This window comes from Emys orbicularis, chromosome 4, assembly GCF_028017835.1.
Source record: "Emys orbicularis isolate rEmyOrb1 chromosome 4, rEmyOrb1.hap1, whole genome shotgun sequence".
In the NCBI taxonomy this organism is placed as follows: Eukaryota; Metazoa; Chordata; order Testudines; family Emydidae; genus Emys; species Emys orbicularis.
In genome coordinates, this window is record NC_088686.1 from 32,999,255 (window position 1) to 33,021,488 (window position 22,234).

Sequence of the window (22,234 nt, forward strand, 5' to 3'; positions counted from 1 at the left end):
AGTCGGTGAGGCCAAACTGCCATTGCCTGACATGTGTCCCATGGCCATGGGCTCCTTCTGTGGAGGTCTGGGCGCAGGGGAGCGGCCCCTTTCGGGTCTCCTTTTCTTCTGGGGCACCAGGGAATGGGAACGGTGCCGCCCACTGGGATGCATGGAGCTCCTATGTAAGGAGCCATGATGGTGCCAAGAGTCTCTGGTGGAGTCCTTCCTCGGCGCCGACTCAGGTGTCACTGGTACTGGCGCACTGAGCACCGAAGATGAGGTGCTCGATGCCGGCTCTGCTGATCCGGGGTCCAAGTGTGGACGAGGATCTTGAAACGCTGGTCCCTCTCCTTTTGCGTCCTCCAATGGAATCCCCTGCAGATGTTGCAGCATTCTTTTTGGCGGCTTCCCCCCAAACACTTCAGACAAGAAGTGTGTGGGTCAGTCTTGGGCATAAGCTTGCCACATGCCGTGCAGGGTTTAAAGCCAAGTATGCCCCATTACTGGGAAGAAAGGGGGTGGGAGGAACCCCCAAATGAAACACATACGCTAACTACTACTATATGATCTAACTATATACATGAGTTGAAAGTTCAAACTGCTAAGAGACGCTTGCCGAAGCAAGAGACGCGCATTCCGGCTAACCGTCACAGGCGGTAGAAGGAACTGAGGGGATGGCGGGTCGGCAGGGCCCTATATCCAGCACCATGAGGGCGCATTCCAGAGATCACCTGGACCGACCCGACGGATACTGCTAGGGGAAAAACCTTCTGGCTGCTGTGCACACGGCGCACACACCTAATTGGAATTGATATGAACAAGCCCTCGAAGAAGAACTGGCATGCACAGCTTCTGTCCTGACTGCTGTGCTCTTGAATTCATATTTTCTGGTGCTTGTGAAGAGTTTTTCCTCCATTAGTTTCTTCTTCCCCTCCTAGTTTCAGTTTATTATTTCATCAGTTCTTTGTCTCTGTTCTTCTCCATTCCTCTCCCAAAGTTTTACAGGCCACAAGGAAAGTCAAGATGCTCCACTTAACACCAAGTAGACACAGAGGAAACTAAAATAGCTCTCTCCTTGAGAATGGCTCCTGTTCCAGACAGGACAAGACAATTCAGTCAGTGGTCAAATCTCCAGCTCTCCTAAGCAGAGACCATTCAGAGAAATATAAGTTTCAGTGCACCAAGGTTCCATCACTGAAGAGGAGAGTATTTTTCTGAAGTGTTGCCAATTGTAGTGATTTCATTCCTTGGCTTGCAGTGTTTCATGTTTTTCTTAAAACCCCAGCTCTGGAGACAAGTGACTGTGATAATTTCAGCTTTCATTGTTTAAAAATAAGCTTCTAGCCCTTTGGGTTGTAGAGAAAAGCTTGAAGACATGAACGCTAAGAGCTCAAAATCCAGAAAACAAACAAAGCAAGCCCAAAAGCTTATTTTCTTTTTACTTTCATGACTTATTAGTCAATATCATGGGTTTGTTTTTTGTAACAGCTGGATTTGACATTACTGTCTCTGTCCATCTCAGGAAATGAGGATGAGTGGGCACAGTATTTGTCAAGGGGGCAAGTCACAGCAGCCTTGAGTCCACCAGAAGCTCCAAAGCCAAGATGATTCTCCCTGAATTGTTTACATGGTGTAGGGCCATAGTAAGGGAGAAAACAGATATATTTCCCCCTTCCAAAGTCCAAGGAAGTGGCCTCCCCAGAAGCATAGTGCAAATCTTTGAATCAGTTCTTTCTCTGTAGATCTGGAAAGAACAGGACTGCCACTGGAAAATATTAATAAGTGTGCTAGACCCCTTTCAAAACCAAGATAAGATATTACCCTTGCCCCTAGGATCTTACAACCTAGTATTAGTCATGATACAGTAATGAGTAGCAAGGGAGAGGGAAAATGTGGGGTAACAAATAAGATTATGTGATTACTCAACAAGGTCTAGCACATGGCATGATTAAGGATGTTTTATTACTTTCAGTCTAAATAGATGTCTTAATTATCAGCATTTGAGTATGCCTGGAGACAATAGTGGATCATAGGGAGGGGCTTGAATTATTATTATATATTTGTCCTGCAGTAGTACCTAGAGCCCCAATAAAGGATTGCGGCCCTATTGTGCCAAGCATTGTACAGACATATAATGAAATACCATTCGTGGGCTGATGGATTTGAGAGAAAACTCAAAAACAGCATTTTGTGCATATGGGGCAGTGTAGAATAAATCATGAAGATGATTATGAAAGAAGCACACAAACAGAATATTGTGGCCTGGTTTCATTGGCAGAGCAGTGGGCAGAAATGAGCTGATAAGAAGCGAGGTTGTACTCCTTGATATAATCAGAATACAGGGAGACCTGTGTCTGTTTAGTATTCAGATTAGTATTCCATGACTTAGGCAAGGCCCATGTTCAAATAGGGTACAGTTCTGAGCTTTCCCAGGCTTGGGATGTAGTGATCTGGGGATTCAGTGCTTTAAAAGATCTGAGTCCAGTTAACATTGAGTATGGTCAAAATATTCCAAAACCCAGCACTAGCAAACTCTGGAGATTGTAAAGTCCCCAGACTATGTTGTGCTGTAATTTGCACATAACTAAATTAAGAGACCAGTAGGTAGGTGGTAGAGCAGAGGAATCCAGCATGTAGGTCCTGGGAACCTCGGAGGCAAGAAGGAAATCCTGTAACACTGGAGATGGACTGATCAGCCAATTTTTATTAAACTGGTAAAAAAAAAAAAAAAAATCCAAGTGTAGTATAATTGGTTTGGGGTACCCCTGCAAAAATTGGATATTCCCAGTAAACTCTGGCATCTGGTCTCCCTTTTAGGTGGGTTTATGATGAGTCAGAAGACTGACAATGGGATATGAAGTCTTTTATCTGTGGATCACGGGTTTCAGTTCAGCCTAAGTCTATCATGACCAAATGTTATAGCAATCTTTTCTGATGCCCTATATGAAATGAGTCTGTAATCTCAGTTTACTGGGTTCCAGTGAACAGGATTCATCATCATAAAAACAACCACCAGAACCTTTGTTGGCAGTCACAGCATTGAAGCCAGTGAGTGAATGGGCCTGGAGATTGAACTATTCTTTGTCTCTGTAAGGTGGTGCCCTCCAGGGCTAACGTGCCTTGATGGGCATGGTGTGAAGACTTACCCTTGTTACTGCCCATGTAATAGCTGTTCTGTGGATAAACAATTAACTTCTGTCTCCAGTGTTGTCAATGCAGTATCCTTCACCAGCATCAAATACCCTAACATCTCAAGTAAAACATGGCTACCAAACAATTGCTGTCAGTAGCAGATAATCAGAAAAAAATAATGTGCTCCTTCCATAGAAAGTAATTGCAGATTTGATGTAATTTGTTTTAGTCTGTACCCCTATCAATCAGGCTAATACCTCTACAAGACCATGTTGCTTCCTTTGGTCTTGAAAAGTACAGTTTGTTTTTTTAACAAGTTGGCAAATGGGATGTGCCATATTGAAAATACATATATATACACACATATATATCATTTTTCATGTACAAAGTTTTAGCATTTTTAACTAGGATACAATATGCACAGCTTCCAGAAGGATAATTTCTGTAAATGAATTGGGAAGAGAAGCTTACATCTGCAAATCAAGTCCTTTTATTCATTCACTTTGGTGGCAGTAAATTATAACTTGAGAATGCTACACTAAACCAGCTTAGTGCAGAGAACATCCACAGACTCCTTCCTGCTTCACTTTTTCTGAATTAATTTGATGGTCTAATTTTCAAATATCGCTCTTGGAGAGGGAATACCATCCCAAGAACACCTGCCTTGTTTGTGGTAAGTTAAACCACTGATCACCATCCCTGGGAGTGCTTACTCACTTGACAACTCAAAAAATGAAACTGCAGTACCTCTGTGACAGCAGATCCATTCGACTGTTAGAAATTAGCTCTCATTGCATTTCTGCATTAAACCCATTGCTGAAATTACTTTATTTGCTTTCTTCTTCATGAATTTGTTCTCAACAGTCAAGAATTCAAAAGTTGTATTATATAGTGCAGTTAATAGTCTGCTTACAATAGAGTTTAATGTAGTTGGCAGGGGAGAGAGTGAGTAATTCAAACTCCAGGGATTTACAATGGATGGTTAAACAATTGCACAGAATCTCTACACTCTTCAGTTACTTTTATACACACTTGGTGCTCATGAAGGTGTGGGGACTAATTGTTTACAGCCAGCTTATACAGATCTGCCAGTTCTCTTCAGTGTGAATTTAAGAACACCCTATTTCATTCCTGCACCTCTACTCAGCAATAATTCTTCACCAGGCTACTGAGATTTTATAAAATAGACCAATATGCACAGAGGATTCAGATCACTCCACCACACTCATTTTCACTTGCAATCAAAAGTAGAATTTGAACCCAGGTTTATAAAGTAGAGATGGTGAAATGCATGAATCCACTTGAATCATCGAGCCATTTTCACTTCTTTCAATGCTACTAGGTATAATTTGGGTCTGGTAAAAGTCCTATTAAAAGAGTCTTGTTCATGTTACTACTGCTAGTGTTCAGTACTTAATGTTGGTGTTCTCAGACACTTCTGCATTTTCTTTATTGCAGGCTCTGATACTTCACCAATTAGGACGCTATAGTTTGGCTGAGAAGATTCTCAGAGATGCTGTCCAGGTGAATTCTACAGCCCATGAGGTTTGGAATGGTCTTGGGGAGGTTCTACAAGCTCAGGGCAATGACGATGCAGCAACAGAGTGCTTCCTGACAGCATTAGAGCTTGAAGCCAGCAGCCCGATCGTCCCTTTTACCATCATTCCACGAATTCTCTGAGAAAATATCTTGATTACAGAGTTCATCATGTTTCAAGTTTTGGATTTGAGGGTGAGGAAACACAACATACAGGTCTTTTTGATAACGCAGCGTGGTTTCAGAGGTAACAGAAAACCCCACAAAATTTGTTAACTATTGTGGGGAACCTGACAAAGCATTGAAGTGATACAATATTTTAATGTTAGTGAGGAAAAAATGACTAACCAAAAACAAATCTCTCATAGATCACCTACATTTTTTTCCCCATGGTACTTATGAAACCTGATTATATTGTTCTAATAGATAATGTGCCATATTTCATTAGATGACATCTGAGTGTTATGTAAAAATTATAATGGAATCCACCATCAAATGTAGAATAATATATTTGAATTAAAATTCAGTGGCAGAGCAGACTATTTTTAACAAGCCTGTCGTGAAAACTGTTCTCTCTCCTCCTCCGTCTCAACCCCTCTTGGCCTAAAGTCAAACTGTGAATTTTCTGTTTTCCATCTCTATACTAGTCCAGGCCAGAAAATCAGTTGACGAGTTCTTGGTTTTGGTTGTTAAAAACTGTGATGTGTGGCTAATTGTTATCTTTACTTAGAACAAAGGCTGAGTATAAGAATATTTATATTTTACCAATGTATGCCTGCTACAACAAAAGAAAATATTCGTTATTTAAGTGTAACTTTTTTATGTGAATTCAGAGTTTATTTATCGATGGAAATATGTAAAAAGAAGCTTCAAATGGAATATTTACTGACATTCCTTATACATTACTCACACTTGGAAGATTATGTTAATAATAAAAAGATTTTTAAATGGCCCCCGTGGCTGTCTTCTGTTTTAAAGCGCAATGAAAGGAAGTGGAATTGGTAACTTGTGAGTGCAGCTCATTGATGTTGGGCCTGTGGGAAGCCATCTGGACTTGAGAAGATCACCTTTAGCACTGCTTATGTCCAGTGAGATCAAGAGAAAAAGAGGCACATCAGATATCTTTGCCTAGTCTTCTAGGCTTGTAAAATATCTCACCCCCCCCCCCCAGAGGATAGAAAAATCTCCACTCCAACCCATGGTAAATGCACACATGGAGTTAATTTGGACCAATATAAAAAATTTAAAATCAACCCACTTATACAAGACACTTTTGAAAACAAAGTGTTAGGAATCAGAGAGCTCATTGGTCTGTCTGCCTTCTTGCCTTAACAGAAATATTCATTAAATAATACTTTGCTACATTGATTGATATGTTAGAAAGGTATATAAATTGATATCTGCCATCAGTACCCAGTTTTTCTACCTTGTCTTTTTTTGGAGGACCTTAGACTTCATAACCCTGCCATATATTCACACAGTGAGTTCTCAGCCCTATTCTGAAGTTTCCTTTGCCTGTATTTACCCTACAGTATTTGGAAAGTATATCTTAAATGTTTCTCCCCAGCTTTCACCATCCTTTCCACCTATTTCACAAAGATCTCACACTCATCAATTGTCTGGTGGCATGTTCCTAGCATGGCAGTGGCAGCAATTGTTCCAGGTTCTTAGAGGACAGAAGTGTTTGCCAGAGTTTCTGTGGGGGTTGGGGGAAGTGGATAAGAATCATCTACAGTTGCTGCACAGAAAAGAGCCAGTCCTAACAGATTCGTCCACCTCTTTCCCCTAATATGGGGCAGATGTTGAATCTGGGAAATTTTCCAGATTCCTCATTAAGCGAGGTGATCAATGGTGCTTGCACGAAGCATGCTTCCTTCAGTATGTCACTCACCCACAAGAAGTGATTTTAAAGTGTTCCGCATGTGCATAAGATAGTGGATGACTCTGGCAAATACTTTCTCTAGAGCAGACACAGGACCTTTACTGACACTTCTGTCTCTTTCATTCTAGTGTTTTCTAACAGTTGGAGACCCAAGCAAACCCCATGCTCAGTGGTGCACTGATTTTTTTTTCTTTCTATTTCATGTGGCCGATAAGATTGAGGCAGCTTTCAAATTTTACCTGTTAGCTTAATCCTTAGAACACGCATCCTCTGTAAAGTGCACTGTTATACTGTGTAGCTCCCAATTCGTAAACCCAGGCGTAACCCTCCCAACCCCAGTCAACACAGAAACATCACATTACTCCTTCCCTTTTCTACACCCCCCCCCCATTTGCTTTCTTCTCTTGACAAGACATGATCCTGTTTTCTCTTCCTTGACAGCTGTCCTAGGCAATGTCTTAGTCATCCCTCCATGTTGTCATCCCGCTGCTGAAGCCTCCCACTAGCTACCGCTCACAATGTACACTGTCTGTGACCCCTTTCAGCCCCTAAAACATGTTTGATCCCAACAGCCATATGATCCCATGTCTAATAACTAAAAGGAAATGCAGAAATTAAGACTTGTATGTGATGTTGTCCATGGTAAACCTTGGTTTTGCCATCCCTCTTCAGTTTCTTAAAATACCCATCATCTGCTCTGCCATCACACAGCCATTCCTACCCACAGTTCTTCAGCTGTCCACCCTTTCACTATTGCAGGAAGGCTCTTCTGACAAGGCAGAGTGAGTTTACATCAAGCTCTGAGAAGTCAGGCTTAATCTTCTCCCATAGGGAGCACCACACCTCACTTGAGAATGTCCTGCTTATTCTAAGGCATAAACATGCACAGAAAGTCTGCTAGAGCAAAGACTGGGGGGATCCTTTTAATCCCCAAATTGTTACTTGATCCCTTTCACTTAATTCAAAGTTCTAGCCAATTTTGGTAAGCTCTCCCAATGGTCATGATGGCAGTGTAATGATGTTAGGTCCCTCCTTGCTGCTCCGTTAGCGGATAGCCTGTCACACCTATTGTACACTTCAGTACTCCTGGGGGAATTCTGGGCCTAAACATTCCTAAACAACACTAATTGCTGGAAAGGATGCTGGAAATGAACGTGGAGGGTTGTTAGGTGTGAATTATGGAACAGGTTTTTTTTGGGGTGGGAGGGACTGTTAAGGAGTTGGGGAGCCTCCCCCAATCAGATCCTGGATGATCCCTAGCCTCTCCTAATCAGTCAGGCACATCTGTCCTTGTCCCCATGTAGCTCTGCACCCCCACCCCATTCCCATTTGTCCCTGTACCCTCACTCCCAATCAGCCCCCACTCCAGTTTGTCCCCCCCCCCAGCCCTTCTGAACCCCAGTCTGTCACCCCCCCAGAAGTCCCATATGCTCCCTTCTCTCTGTCCCCCCCATATCCTGTGCCTCTTCACCTGGCCCAGCAGGCAGGTCACTGAGAGGAATGCAGCTTCTCTTCCTCTGTAGCAGCTGCTGATTGATACAGCCAGTGAGCCATCTGCTCTGTTCTGGTGCCACAGCAGCCCCTGGTGGGCAAAGGGTATAACTGCAGCACCTCTCCCACAGAATGTATTTTCTGTGGAGAAAAAAAAATCTGCAGGGCACATGACTTGCACAGTGGTGCAGAATTCTCGCAAGAGTAACTTCAGGTACAGCAGAGTGTGTAACAGGGTTTCATGTTCTTTTCTTGGGATCAGTTTCATTATTTTTTCCACAAGACTTTTTACCTCCTACGAATTGCCTGGTCAAAACATGAAAACTCAACTACATGCTTTTAAAAATGGAGTATCTATGCAAGGTCAAATTTAGGAGTTTTCAAACCGAAGCAGGAGGCCCCCATAGCACATTAATTAAATGACAGAACTTGTTTAAACATCACTTAATTTACCTTTACCATCTGTCTTATATCTCAGTAGTTGTTAGAAAAAGATATATGCACCCAGTCTAAGTAACACATCCTAGTGAAAGATATTGTGGTCTGCTCTCTTTGAGTGACCTACTGAGATCCCAGCTTCTAGTAGCACCTGGACTCTGAGACCTAGTGCTGTAAAATATTCAAAACAGAATTTTTCTTTTATTCTATAGCTTGGCCCACATGAAATGTGGAGCACCTCTTTGTAAACTGCTATAAAAGTCTTCTGATCTTCAGCCAGGAATGAAACTTCCATCACTTTTAAAATGTGTATTTCTTTCACCTTAGACTGTGGCCCAGCAGAATTCAATCAGGACAAAAACTGATTGCAGATTTTCTTTTTCAGCCAGAGCTTTTCTTTGTCCTTCTCAAAACTAATTGCATCTGGTGCTACTAAGCATATGCAAAACTAGTGGTAGTTACAGTCACTGTGCATAAAATGACTGAACCTGCAGGGCTTCAATAGGCAACATTGCCATTGAAGTTACTGGGGCAAATTCATCACTCTAACTAGTGAAGTACGAGGACTTACACAAGAAATTAATTCAGCCCACGTGTGTCTTGCTTGGATGAGGACAGCAGAATTCAGAGAGAAGCAGAACCAACCCAGTTGTATCTTTCATATTTTTCAGCATCTGGATATTATACAACCTGATCAGACATTTATGCAAAAATGTGTTATTTTGGAAACATTTTTTCTGAAGGTTCTGTTCTACTCTGTAAAGTGACAGTATTAAACTGACAAGGTGGGTGATGTAAAGTTAAAATGGCATCTTGGAATTCTAAATTTATTTTGTCTCACTAATTGCCTATCAAAATTTGCTCAGTTTTCAATTAAAATGACACTTTTCCCTGACCAGCAACCCTCATACTCAACCTGGGCTGTTGCCTTCTCTCTTATCACCACAAGTAATAAAGGTCCTGTAGGCCAAATTATGTCTTCAGTATCACCTGTGAAACCCCACTGCATCCAAATTATGTTCTGTTAGCACTGCTCCAGTTAATTGAAGGCTTAGGGTATTTTATACATATATTTGTATTGTCAGTGGCATCTAGGAGCCACATATATAGATAATTCACCCTACAGGATCTTTATTACTGGTGAGATGGGAGAAGAAAAATAGCCAACTCGACTCTGAGCCCAGTTTGAGTTTTCAGGGCGAGATGGGTTAAAAAAATAGATTTTTATTTGTAAACTGAGTTCCTACCTAGAGCTGATCAAAAAAAATCCATCTAAACTTTACATCTGAATTTGCCAATTTGTCAAAATCTTGGAAATCTTTTCTGAAACCTGCTTGGGTTTCTAGGGCTTTCAAGCTCTCTGGAGGATGGTGTGGACTGCACTCTCAGCAAGTTTGCAGATGACACTAAACTGGGAGGCGTGGTAGATACACTAGAGGGTAGGGATCGGATAGAGAGGGACCTAGACAAATTAGAGGATTCGGCCAAAAAAAAAACCTGATGAGGTTCAACAAGGACAAGTGCAGAGTCCTGCACTTAGGACGGAAGAATCCCATGCACAGCTACAGACTAGGGACCGAATGGCTAGGCAGCAGTTCTGCAGAAAAGGACCTAGGGGTCACAGTGGACGAGAAGCTGGATATGAGTCAACAGTGTGCTCTTGTTGCCAAGAAGGCTAACGGCATTTTGGGCTGTATAAGTAGGGGCATTGCCAGCAGATCGAGGAACGTGATCGTTCCCCTTTATTCGACATTGGTGAGGCCTCATCTGGAGTACTGTGTCCAGTTTTGGGCCCCACACTACAAGAAGGATGTGGAAAAATTGGAAAGAGTCCAGCGGAGGGCAACAAAAATTATTAGGGGGCTGGAGCACATGGCTTATGAGGAGAGGCTGAGGGACCTGGGATTGTTTAGTCTCCAGAAGAGAAGAATGAGGGGGGATTTGATAACTGCTTTCAACTACCTGAGGGGGGGTTCCAAAGAGGATGGAGCTCGGCTGTTCTCAGTGGTGGCAGATGACAGAACAAGGAGTAATGGTCTCATGTTGCAGTGGGGAAGGTCTAGGTTGGATATTAGGAAACACTATTTCACTAGGAGAGTGGTGAAGCACTGGAATGGGTTACCTAGGGAGGTGGTGGAATCTCCTTCCTTAGAGGTTTTTAAGGCCCGGCTTGACAAAGCCCTGGCTGGGATGATTTAGTTGGGAATTGGTCCTGCTTTGAGTAGGGGGTTGGACTAGATGACCTCCTGAGGTCCCTTCCAACCCTGATATTCTATGATTCTATGTTAGCTTGCAAGGCACACTCCCTGGAAATCCTGACTCCCAGACATGCAGCTCCTTGACAACCCTGCTTTCAGGGTCCCTGGCTCCAGGGCAGCCCAAGAGGCTGGCTGCCGAGTCAGGGTCCCAGGGTTTCTAGCATCCCCAGATCACATTCCATCGCATGATGAATTTCAAAACTTTGGGGTTTTGTTCAAAATCTGAATGAAACAAAACTTTGAAATCACAAATTTCTCTGCAAAAGATTCTCATTCTCCTCCCAGCTCTATTCATATCATACAAAAGCCAAACTCTGACCCTCACAATGCCATTTTTACAGTCATTCAACAGCAACTGAAGTCAGTACTTTTTCTGAATGTAGTTCACAAGACAGGAGTGCAACAAAGAACATAGCACTCCCTTACCAGCTGAGGAGCTAACTGCATCCTGGCCAACTAGGAAGCCAAAAGCAATCACCTTCTAAGTGCATTATTTTATGGAACTGTAGACATAAAAATCTATTTAAGATAAATAATATATGGAGATATACCTATCTCATAGAACTGGAAGGGACCTTGAAAGATCATCAAGTCCAGCCCCCTGCCTTCACTAGCAGGACCAAGTACTGATTTTTGCCCCAGATCCCTAGGTGGCCCTCTCAAGGATTGAACTCACAACCCTGGGTTTAGCAGGCCAATGCTCAAACCACTGAGCTATCCCTCACCCCGTAGGAAAGGGTTAATATGCTTGAAATGTGATGACAGTTTATTTTGATTACGTTTGTGTTTTTTGAAATAAGATGCTTTCAGAGCAGACAGTTTCAATCAAATCACTTGAAATGGGCATTACTGTACCACACTTCACCCAAGGGTAGATTAAACTCCACAAGACTGCTCCAAGCCAGGTACAGAGCATTGATGTCATTTTACAGATGGATAAAGCCATGAGATCTTAAGTCTGTAGCGGCAAGTTGAACATAGTCTTGACTCCCACTCGTCTGTTCAAATACAGCCTCCACATAAATTCACATTCTTCATATGAAATCACCATGTTGGAAGGTCTCTGGAACAACTGTTAGCCGCAATAGCAGCTAGTGATGATTGACAGTGAGATACCAGCGTGAGGGAAGACACAATTAGAAGTAATTTAAAGAGCCCATATCGGTGGTTCTCTCACTCTTTCCCATGTCAGGACCTACCACCTCCCATGTAGCCAGCATTTACACTTGATCCCTTCCCCTTCAGCAGTATGGAAGACCAACAGGGCTGAGAATCCATGGCTTCTCAAACACCACCCTTTAAAAATATGGGTCCCAAATAACATGCCAGTCTGTTCTATAGAGGTTCTTACCCCACATGTATAAACTGTAGTATCTGAGGGCTACACCCACAAAAGAATTTATGTGCCAGAATCAGGTCCCACTAGGATTCACAGCCCCCCTGCTCATCGCTACTGAACCACCTAATCTTGCTGAGCACCTACATATTTGCCATAAACATTCCCCCGGCACATGGGCACTGCAGTTCCAGGCCAGGCAAGACAGAGCAAGACACAAGTCAGTGTACAATATGCACTCCTCTGCCTAACTCACCTGCAGGGCCCAATCCAGTAAGTTTGCTTGGACCTCACCTACTTGTGCAACCTCCTATAGGTGAGCTTGCACAAAACAGCTGTGTGGTGCCAAGAATCACTGGGCCAGGGAGAGTGTGAGAATGAAGCTCTAGGCTGGTGGTTACAGCACTCCTGTGGGAGACCCCAGAGGCAGCCCTCCCCCATGCTAATGACTTTTATTTGTATTTAACCACAGTGAAACAACTTCAATAGGAGACGCTGGGGGAGCTCCACATCAGACATTTCCCAGAGCCCTCACCTGTTTAAATCCCTTCTTCCTCTCAGGCAGAGAGGGGGACTTGAATTGGGGGATGGGGGTTGTCTTCCACATGCCAGGTGAGTACCCTAACCACTGGGGGGAAAGTTCTGTTAGCAGGCTGCTGCTTTTTCCCTGGCTTTTTGCTAAATCAGTGCCTGCCCCAAGTTTCAGTTTCTTTATTGCCCTGAGCACCTTCCCATAGTGCATTAAAGCAACATGACTAGCAGCTGTCATGAGGTTTGTTCTCTCATTCTCTCCCTTGGGGAAGAAGTGTGTACAGTAGAATGTTTCAATTTGTTTTTCTTCCTTTTAGTACTATACACACATAGCTGTTCCTATGTAGAAAAGGCCTGAGAAAATGCACCTGCATTTGGAGCAGGAGGTGGTGAGTGTGATGTTACTCCCCATCTTCTTTATGGAAATATGCTTATGATATGGCATAAGGGAGATATATTTTATGCAGGATGGGGCTTGTAAGGTATCATTGGAAAGGTTATAATTTACTGCATGTGATTATCCCATTTGTATGCATGTATCATTTCTGTATCTAAAGTTAGCAATACTGACTCTGTAATAACTACAACTGTGTGTGTATTTGCGAGACACCCACCAGACAACAGGCCATCAGCCTTGATGGGCCATTAGAAAGGAACAATAAGACTTTGAAGATACTAATCTCTCTCCTTCCTGAGAGGTGTCCTGGGACGTAGCTGTGACACTCCTTGGTCAGTTGGTCCTGTCACCTGGTACTATACACCATCTTGGACTTCTAGTAATTTTCCACTAAAAGTAGGGGGAGGTCAAGAGTGTGAAACAAAATATTCCTGCCTTATGTAAACTTATTTAAGGCAGGGGAGTAAGGCAAACAGGACTCTTCTCCATTGCCTTCCTACCACGAAGCAAGACTGCTTAAAATATCTGAAGAGACAAAGGAACTGAGCAGTGGGAAAGGCAAGGGCTGAATCCAGACTAAGACAGGAGTCTATTCTAGTCTGTAAAGAGAAATAACTGGAACTCTAAGCTACAGAAACTCTGCAACTTGTCTAAAACAACATTTAGGGTGAGAAATTATTTCTTGAAACCAAGTATCAGGAGGTAGCCCTGTTAGTCTGTATCCACAAAAACAACAAGGAGTCTGGTGGCACCTTAAAGACTAACAGATTTATTTGGGCATAAGCTTTCGTGGGTAAAAAAAAATCCCACTTCTTCAGATGCAGGCACTCGTGGCCTGGCCCCCACCTCCTATCTGCTCCTCTCCCCCCCCCCCCTCCCGGGACTCCTGCCCCAACCCCTCCTCTCATTCCTGATGGCCCCCCCAGGACCTCTGCCCCATCCAACCACCCCTTCTCCCTGCCCCCTGACTGCCCCCTGCCACCCCATCCAACCCCCCATCTTTCCTGACTGCCCCCCAGGGCCCCTGTTTCCTCCCCCCCGCCCCCTGACCACCACCCCGAACTCCCCTGCCCTCTATCCAACCCCCCCCCCCCCGCTCCCTTACTACGCTGCCTGGAGCACCGGTGGCTGGCGGCGCTACAGCCGTGCCGCACGGGTGGAGCCGGGCCATGCTGCCACCACTGCTGCCATGCAGCACAGAGTGCCAGGCTCTGCAGCTGCGCTGCCCAAGGAGCTCACAGCCCCGCCGCCCAGAGCATTGCGCCGGCGGCAAAGGGAGCAAGCTGAGGCTGTGGGGGAGGGGGGACAGCAGGGGGCTAGCCTCCCGGGCCAGGAGCTCAGGGGCCGGGCAGGATGGTCCCATGGGCCAGATGTGGCCCACAGGCCATAGTTTGCCCACCCCTGTTCTAGGCAGAGGAGAGAGAGAAAGAACACCAGAGACAAAAACAGACAGAAATTGATGAGCAAAAAGCAGCCCACCAGAGAGCCATGGAACTGAAACAGCTCGAGGCTGCTAAGGAAAGAGAAGCCCAAAAGCATGAACTGACTGTAATGGAATGGAAGAGCAGAACCCCACACCAGGAGACCCCGCCTTTCCAGAAATCTACAAGTGGGAGTGGTTGTGTCCTCCATACAGCAAGTCCGGGGACATTGCTGAATATTTCATCCCCTTTGAGAGGCTGGGTATGCTCCATGCAATTCCTGAGGATCAACAGCTGACCACTTTGGTTGCAAAGTTGACTGGGAGAGCTCTGGACATATTCAATAAGATGCCAATTAGTGATACTGCCACTTATGGTAAATTTAAGGAATTGGTTTTAAAACAGTTTCAGATTACACCTGAAACTTATAGAGTAAAATTTAGAAGCTCTAAGAGAGAGGCTGGATTAAGTAATGTGGCTCAGTGAAATCCCAGTACATCAGGTGGCATCACAGCAGGGGAGTCCAACCCGTCACAGTGAGATTTGCAATGGGTCTAATGTGCTGGGGGAGTTCAGTCCAGTCTCCGACAGGCCCTGGAGAAAGCTCTAGCTGCGGCACAGACAAGTTTTACCCTTATTGTAGAGAGGACAAAATTGTCATCCACTGGTTTCATCCCAAAGCTGTCCCGTTGAGCCCAAACAGCAGATCTGCGGTGAGACTTAGAAAGTCGCAAGAGTTGGTGCTTCCCAAACAGCACCTCAATACTGATATGGAATTGGCAAGGGCAAGCAAGCCCAGGAACCACGGCTTGCAACCTTGAGAAGTCCTATCTCCCAATTCCAAGCCTGAGACAATTTTTGTTGCATTATCATTTATTTACACTAACGGTTGCACACTGAAGGTACAAAGATGTAAAGCATAAGGCAGTGGATAGGAGAAACATCTAGAGAGGGCACTGCCTGAAATAGCGAGTGTAGTGCAATACACAACAACGCCGTTCAATGATTGACACAGAAGGGCCCCACTGCAGCATCTCACTTCGTAATGTATTCATGAACTAAATATCATCTTCCCACATGCATAGTTCAGTAATAGTTTCCTCTCGTTTGATCATCCTACAGCACTGTTCTGTGGACTGTTAGCCTGAAAGGAAGTCACATTTATAGTGACTTGCATCTGAGTTTCACCCCAATCCCAAAGAGCTATTCTTCTGAACTGAGTTTCCAACTGGGTGAACATTTTGTGTGATTTGACTCAGCTGTAGAAGTCTAAGGGCTAGTCTACACTTACCCGGTAGTTCGACGGCTGCGGATCGAAGTTCCGAGTTCGATTTATCGCGTCTGGTGTGGACGCGATAAATCGAACCAGGAAGTGATCCCCGTCGACTGCGGTACTCCAGCTCGGCGAGAGGAGTACCGCGAAGTCGACGGGGGAGCCTGCCTGCCGCGTGTGGACCGCGGTAAATTCGAAGTAAGGTATGTCGAATTCAGCTACGTTATTCACATAGCTGAATTTGCGTACCTTACTTCGACTTGGGGGGTAAGTGTAGACCAGGCCTAAGATGTTCCAGTTAGTTAACAATAGCCTGATGCTCTGGTACAACTTTCCCACCAACATACACTGACGTAAGCACCAGTGTGGACAGCGCTAACATCTGTCAACATAAATTATGCCGACATAGGCTATAGTGAAGACCTAACCAGCATCTCACAGTTCTCCTGAGAAAAGCCAGGTCAGCCCTATATGCCTAACTCCAGGAGAAGCTTCATGGCTGAAACTCCTGAGCAGAAGAAAGCCCCTCCCTTCAGCCCATGAGTCTCCTAAAGCCCAGACCAGTGGGAGTTATGCATTTAAGTCCTGCCCCTTTCCTCTGTATTTCACTCTTAGGCAGCTCCCCATTCCGCCTGCAACTTCGTGGACTCTTAACGGGGGCTCTGCACTACATTTGAATAGCAGAGGTGATGCTGCCATACAATGTTCCGTCCTTTACCTCAAAGGTGGGATTCTCTCCACAGCACTACAGACAATCTCTCTAGCTCCCATGTAGTCCTGGCCCAGTGACTGGTTTAAAGTCCAAAACAGGCACTGTATTGGGCGCAGGACAATGAGACTTTAAAGTGATGGTGTGTTTATGTCTGAAAAAAAGATCTATTTTGGATCATGGGTTTTAATTTTTCTCTTTCTGTAGCCCCAGTTAGACCCCTCGGCAGAGAGAAGACAAGTTCCACTAAAGAACCACTGAACCATTTCTAAAGTAGTTCTGCCCCATTAATATTATTTGTGCCTTTTTCTACACCAAGGTTTTCAGCTAGCAGTCTAAATGCACCAGTGCAATCCTCTAGCAGACACATTTTGCACAGGTGCAGTTTGCCCTGCTTTGAAATGGGCATTAACTGCACCAGTATAAATCATGACTATGCTACAACTTTGTATCAGTGGCTAAAAGCCTGTGTTACAGTAACTTCCTAGGGTGCCCCAGCAGGATCTGGAACCTCATTAGGAACAGCACTGTACTGAACACACCGTGCAAGACACTCTATGCCCCAAAGAGCACACGAGCTAAAATAGACACTCCAGTCAAATGGTGGGTGAAAGGAAGGATCCTTATCTCCATTTTACAGATGGGAATCGAGGCTCAAAGATCTAAAGCACTCAGCTCCCATGGACAAAATGGAAGCAATGCTAATGCTAGTGCTGAGTTTCTTTTGAAAACGTTATCACACGTGACCTGCCCCAGTCACACAGAAAGGCTATGGTAGAGCTGTGACATACACAGGATACATGATGGTGTGGCTCAAAGGTTTTATTGGCATTTGTTTGCAATGACCTGCATAACTGACCAGTGGCTTCCCATCTGGCAGTAATACACCCATCCCAAACTTGTGTCCATAAAACCTTTATGCTGCCCCACCCCATCATCACTCCCTGGAGCTGCAGAATGGTAACAACCATCACCTGCATAGCACTAGCCAACTGCTAACATAAGCCGGGACCATGGTCTGATTTCTAGCTCTCTCAGTGACTCTCTGACTCGCATTGTGTGTGTGCCCCATGAAATGGCCACTTGGCTCATTAGTTGCTGTTAGCTGAGTGCTTAGGAATGGCTGGGGCTGAGTATGACGTAGATGCTAAACAGCTGCTCTTTTAGTTTTTTAGGCTCTGCTCCAAAGGTAGTGTGAGGGCATTTAAAAATATTAAAATAACAAATGGTTTTTTTAAATCCATATTTCCATGTCATTCATATTCTGAAAGCATCTTCCTCCTGCTTTTCTTACACCTCTCACACTGCCACATGCTTTCTGGGGGACTTATCCTGGTGACCAGGCCTGTGCTGAGCTCATCCTCACCTAGGTTATTTAGAGCTCAGCACCTACCCTGTAGGCTACATTAAGTTTCCTGAAGAAAAAAAAAAGAGCTGTTGACTGGTTTAGTCTTTTCCAAGATGCTGCTCTCAAAGCTCCCCGGGCTCACTGAGAGGGGAATTTTGTGCCGAGTAGTCCACAGAGTTAAAGCTCTTGCAGGGATGTGTGTCCCCGTTATCTCTCAGTATTTCATTTGCATCTGTATGCCCCTGGCTCCAATCTGCTCTCTGCACACTGTTACTGCAGCAGCACAAGCAGCGCTATACCTCTCTCCCTAGCCTTTATCTGGCTCTACCCAGCCATTTCCCTGCACCTCTGCTATAACTACATAAGCCCCAAATCAGGATGATTTTTATATGCACAGATTTTAAGACACAGATTAAATGGAATTAGTGAAAAATAGCTGCCGTATTCCATTCAGAAGCTACAATTTCCACCACCCCAGAGAGGTTTATCGGTGCATCTTCAGCCTTTTGAAAGAGGCTGTAGGTTCCATCTCACTTCTCACCCTGCTGTACATTTATAGATGCTCCTTTCACATTCTGTCACTTAAGAGACATTTCTGGGTAAAGGGCAACTTGGAACAATGCCACAAGCTGCCTCAGCGCTTGTATCTGGCCCTGATTTCATAATTCACTGGGAGAGCTAAACAACATGCTCTGACAGCTTTTGTGTCCCAATTCCTAGAAGAAATCCTCTCGAGAGCCACTCACTCAGACGGAGACATTCAGGCAGAGCAGCAGTCTGCATAGAGGAGGTGGCATAAATAACTTGCTGGAGTAGAGGCAGGGAAATTATATGTTGTGGCACTACAGTCATGGCTCTGGGGTTAAGACTGCAACCACGTTCCATGATGAGCTTTGTTTTAGGCACCTTCCTGGTAACATTGGCTAGTCCTGAAAATTGCTAGATTTTCTCTGGAGTTAAAGGTCAGATTTTCTGCAAAGTCTGAAGAAAATGTATTGCGTTACATGGCGTATACAAATTACCCTAAAATAAAATGTTAACAGAGTTTAACAGAGTACTCTGGGTCTTAGCTCAAAAGCAGCTTGTAGGTGCTTTGTAGAGTTTTAAAAACCCCTTCAAATATTCCATAGGGTAAAATGTTCTTGAAGACTAATGAGCAGGGTATATTTGACAAAATGTGGTTACAAGTAAGCACTTTTTATTAGCAATTGTTAGATCTAATTATAATAGTTATAGTGTGAGTGTCAATGCAACATGATAGCAGGCTTTAGAGCTTTGCATGGATGAGCAGAGCTACTCTACTGACTCACTCTTGTAGCCCGGGCAAATAAATCTCATTCAAATCAATTTGCAAGAGAAAAAGCTAACTAGTTCTATTCTACAGTAGAAGAGCTAGTGAGAGGAACAAGTCGTCCTGCAAGGAGAAGTCCTGGGAATAAGTAAGCCTGACAAAAGGTCTACAGAGAATTGTTTGTGAGTCAAGTCCTACCTGAAAGATTTATTGCTTATGTTAACTTTCTAAAGCTTCAGAACAAGTTACTAGTGCAGGAAGGGTGGGGATTTTTAGACAAAACCCAATCATGCATTTGGGGAGCAGGGAAGTGGCACTGAGACCATGCCCATTCACAATGAGCAAGTTCCCCTCTAGTGGCTGGTTACAACTTGGAGATAGCTATAGGAAGGACCCATATGCTAACTGCTAACAGAGTCTTCTGTAGCTCAAGCAGTAGAGAGCTAGGAGCAGTGATCTTTCCCCATTCTCCAGGCAGATTTAGTTTGTTTAATAATTGTAGGGTTTGCTCATATGTAGCAATGGGGTTATTGTCCAATGGTACCTAGCTTTTTTTTTTCTGCATTAAGAAAATTGGTCAAACTATTTTTGAGTTATACATCATTAAAAATTACCTTGAGTATTCACAACCACCATAGGAGGAAGTAAGCTCAGAGTGCAAAGCCGTCCAGCCAAGGACCACAGCTCGAAGGGTATGTAATACATCCGGCCACACTGCATCTGACACACACACACACACACACACAGTTCCTAGTTCCACAAACACCAATCACAGAAGTGTAGGGCTGGAAGGGATCTTGAGAGGTCATCTAGTCCATCCCCCTGCCCTGTGGCAGGACCAAGTATTAGTGAACCATCCCTGACAGATGTTTGTCTAACCGGTTCTCAATCCATTAAGGCAAAATACTGTTACACCAGATTCACCCTTTCAAGTGCCATCATGCAACCCTCTGGCCAAACTCTTGGAATCTGGAGGTTTGGAACCCCAGCCCCTTCAAGGGACTTGGGACTCAGATATTCCCTATCCTCCCCAATCCCAACCGTTAATGGGATCCAAGAATGCCAGCCCATAAAAACAGTCCTATAGTTAGGCACATAATGCCACTTCCTTTCTCTAAATCCACACCTGAAAAACCAGGGATGCATCAAATTTCTGTTAATGAATGCAAGGTTAGAGGTCAACAAAACTAGCATTATTCATTATCTGATTCAGGATGAGATCTCTGACCCTGCCTCCCTCGAAGACTTGATTCATCCTCATCACTACCCAGTCCTTTTAACCCAGCTAGCCCCAATAGCTTGTTCAGTACAACACAAGCCAAGGAGGATCCCTGAGCAAGCAAAAGAAGACAAAGGGAAATGGAGAAGTAGCTCTGTGACCAATATGCAGAAGATGCCCCCCACCCAAAATCCTCAGAAGCCCAGATGGTCTGTGAGGGAAAGACTAGAAGGTACGTTAGATTCCTACAGGTGTTCACCTGAAACCCAGCAAACCTCCTAGAACAACTGATAGATCTACTGCTGGAATCCCCCAGGTTCACTGTTCTTAATGACAGTTACAACCACATGGACAATGCCCAAAACACCCACCCTAGCAGCTGATGTTCTGTATGGAACATAGTAACTCTGGGTTCTCAGATACCTGGACCTGATCATCGGACTAGGAGTAGAAATTGGGGACAAATGTTCTGCCACCTCACCCAGGTGAAGATCATGGTCTTCCACACATCCCAAGAAGAAAGGAGTACACAGCTGGTTCAGCTTGCCCATGGAAAGCCAGTTACCAGCTAGACTGGTAATATGCTGACAACCTAGTAGAACAGTACAACCACTGACGTGTCATGAAGATCTCTGCATTACACAAACCAACTATGGCAGATGAAATGTGTACCTCATTAGTGAGACAAACCTATTCTGAATCCATCCACCACACACACACACACAATTTTACAGCACTCCATCACTGCAACAAATGAAGCTCAGAAAGACCTTCTCCACCATCACAGCTGAAAAGTGGCAGCCAGCAGAGAGATTCCACATGGTGAACCAGCTGGTCAAGCCAGACTGCTTTACCTAAACATTAGACCCAAGCACTGACCACAGTAAAGCGTTCTCAACCTACTGCGCAGGAAATATTGACCAAATATGAGATGAACTCACTGTGGCAAAAAACATTAAACCAGCCTGAATGGCAACAGCCACCCTACTGAGTTCAGCCTTATCTCACATGATTAAAACTCAAGAAAGCCAGCCCATCTCCTACAAAACAGATCCATGCCTCTCCTGGCTAATGGAGGCCAGCCAAGAACAGCTGTGCCCACTGCCAGCAGAAATTAATGCCTGCTTAAGAGAAGCAAGCATGCCAATCATGAAAAACAAAAAAAAACAACCAACCCAATCCTAAAGAGGCCAACATGATACAGTGAACCTCTCCAACTACCACCGTATCTGCAACCTCCCATTTCTTGGGGTGAGGGAAAGAAAATATGAGAAAGCAGTGACAACCAAACTCCAGCAACATGTGACATCTGCTGACACTTGCGACCCTTTGCAATCAGGCTTTTGCTTTTGACATGGCACAGAAGCAGCCCTCATGGTGCTAGCAAATGATCACCTCACGGCAGTGGTTAAAGGCCATGTCTCTTTACTTGTACTACTCAACCTCGCTGCAATTTTTTCACATGGTTAAACACAAGGCATTGCTGACCTGCTTACCTGAAATAGCTAAAATAAACAGTGCAGCACCACAATGGCTTCAATCATTCCTCTCCAGCAAGAGTGGGCATGAGCAGCTGCTACTCTTCCCCAAAAGCCTTCACTTGTGGAGTCCCACAGGGATCTAGCTGGTCCTCCCTCCTCTTCATTATCTACAAGAGTCTTACTGAGGAGGATCTGAGAAGGTGCTGCTGTGACTTCAGTGTATCAATAGCCTAAGTACTTCAACAATGCTGATTCCTCCTTATTGAGCTTCCCTTCGAAGTACCCGAGTCATCAAAACACTTAGCATGTAAGTGTGCTGATGAATCAGTGCCTGGCTTCAAAACCTTCTCTTGCTACATGGAGATACTTTTACATGTTTTTGTAGATTCTGCTGAACTAGAATTTCATATATTCAGATGAGAGACTGCACAGGGATCTCTCTCTGCCCAAGAGACATTACCGCAACTCTCTGGAGACAGCAGAGAACCTCAGGTGTTCTGAGGCCTCCA

At 44.4% G+C, this 22,234-nt stretch overlaps 1 protein-coding gene across 2 annotated transcripts in view; it reads left to right on the forward strand.

Moving 5' to 3' along the window:
* The window catches only part of TTC7B (tetratricopeptide repeat domain 7B), a 324,581-nt gene extending 319,787 nt beyond the window's left edge, over nt 1-4,794 (forward strand). For both annotated transcript variants that reach the window (XM_065403071.1, XM_065403072.1), the window contains one exon: nt 4,573-4,794. In XM_065403071.1, the coding sequence (XP_065259143.1) occupies nt 4,573-4,794 (222 nt within the window). The remainder of the gene's footprint in view (nt 1-4,572) is intronic.
* Nucleotides 4,795-22,234: the final 17,440 nt, after the last annotated feature.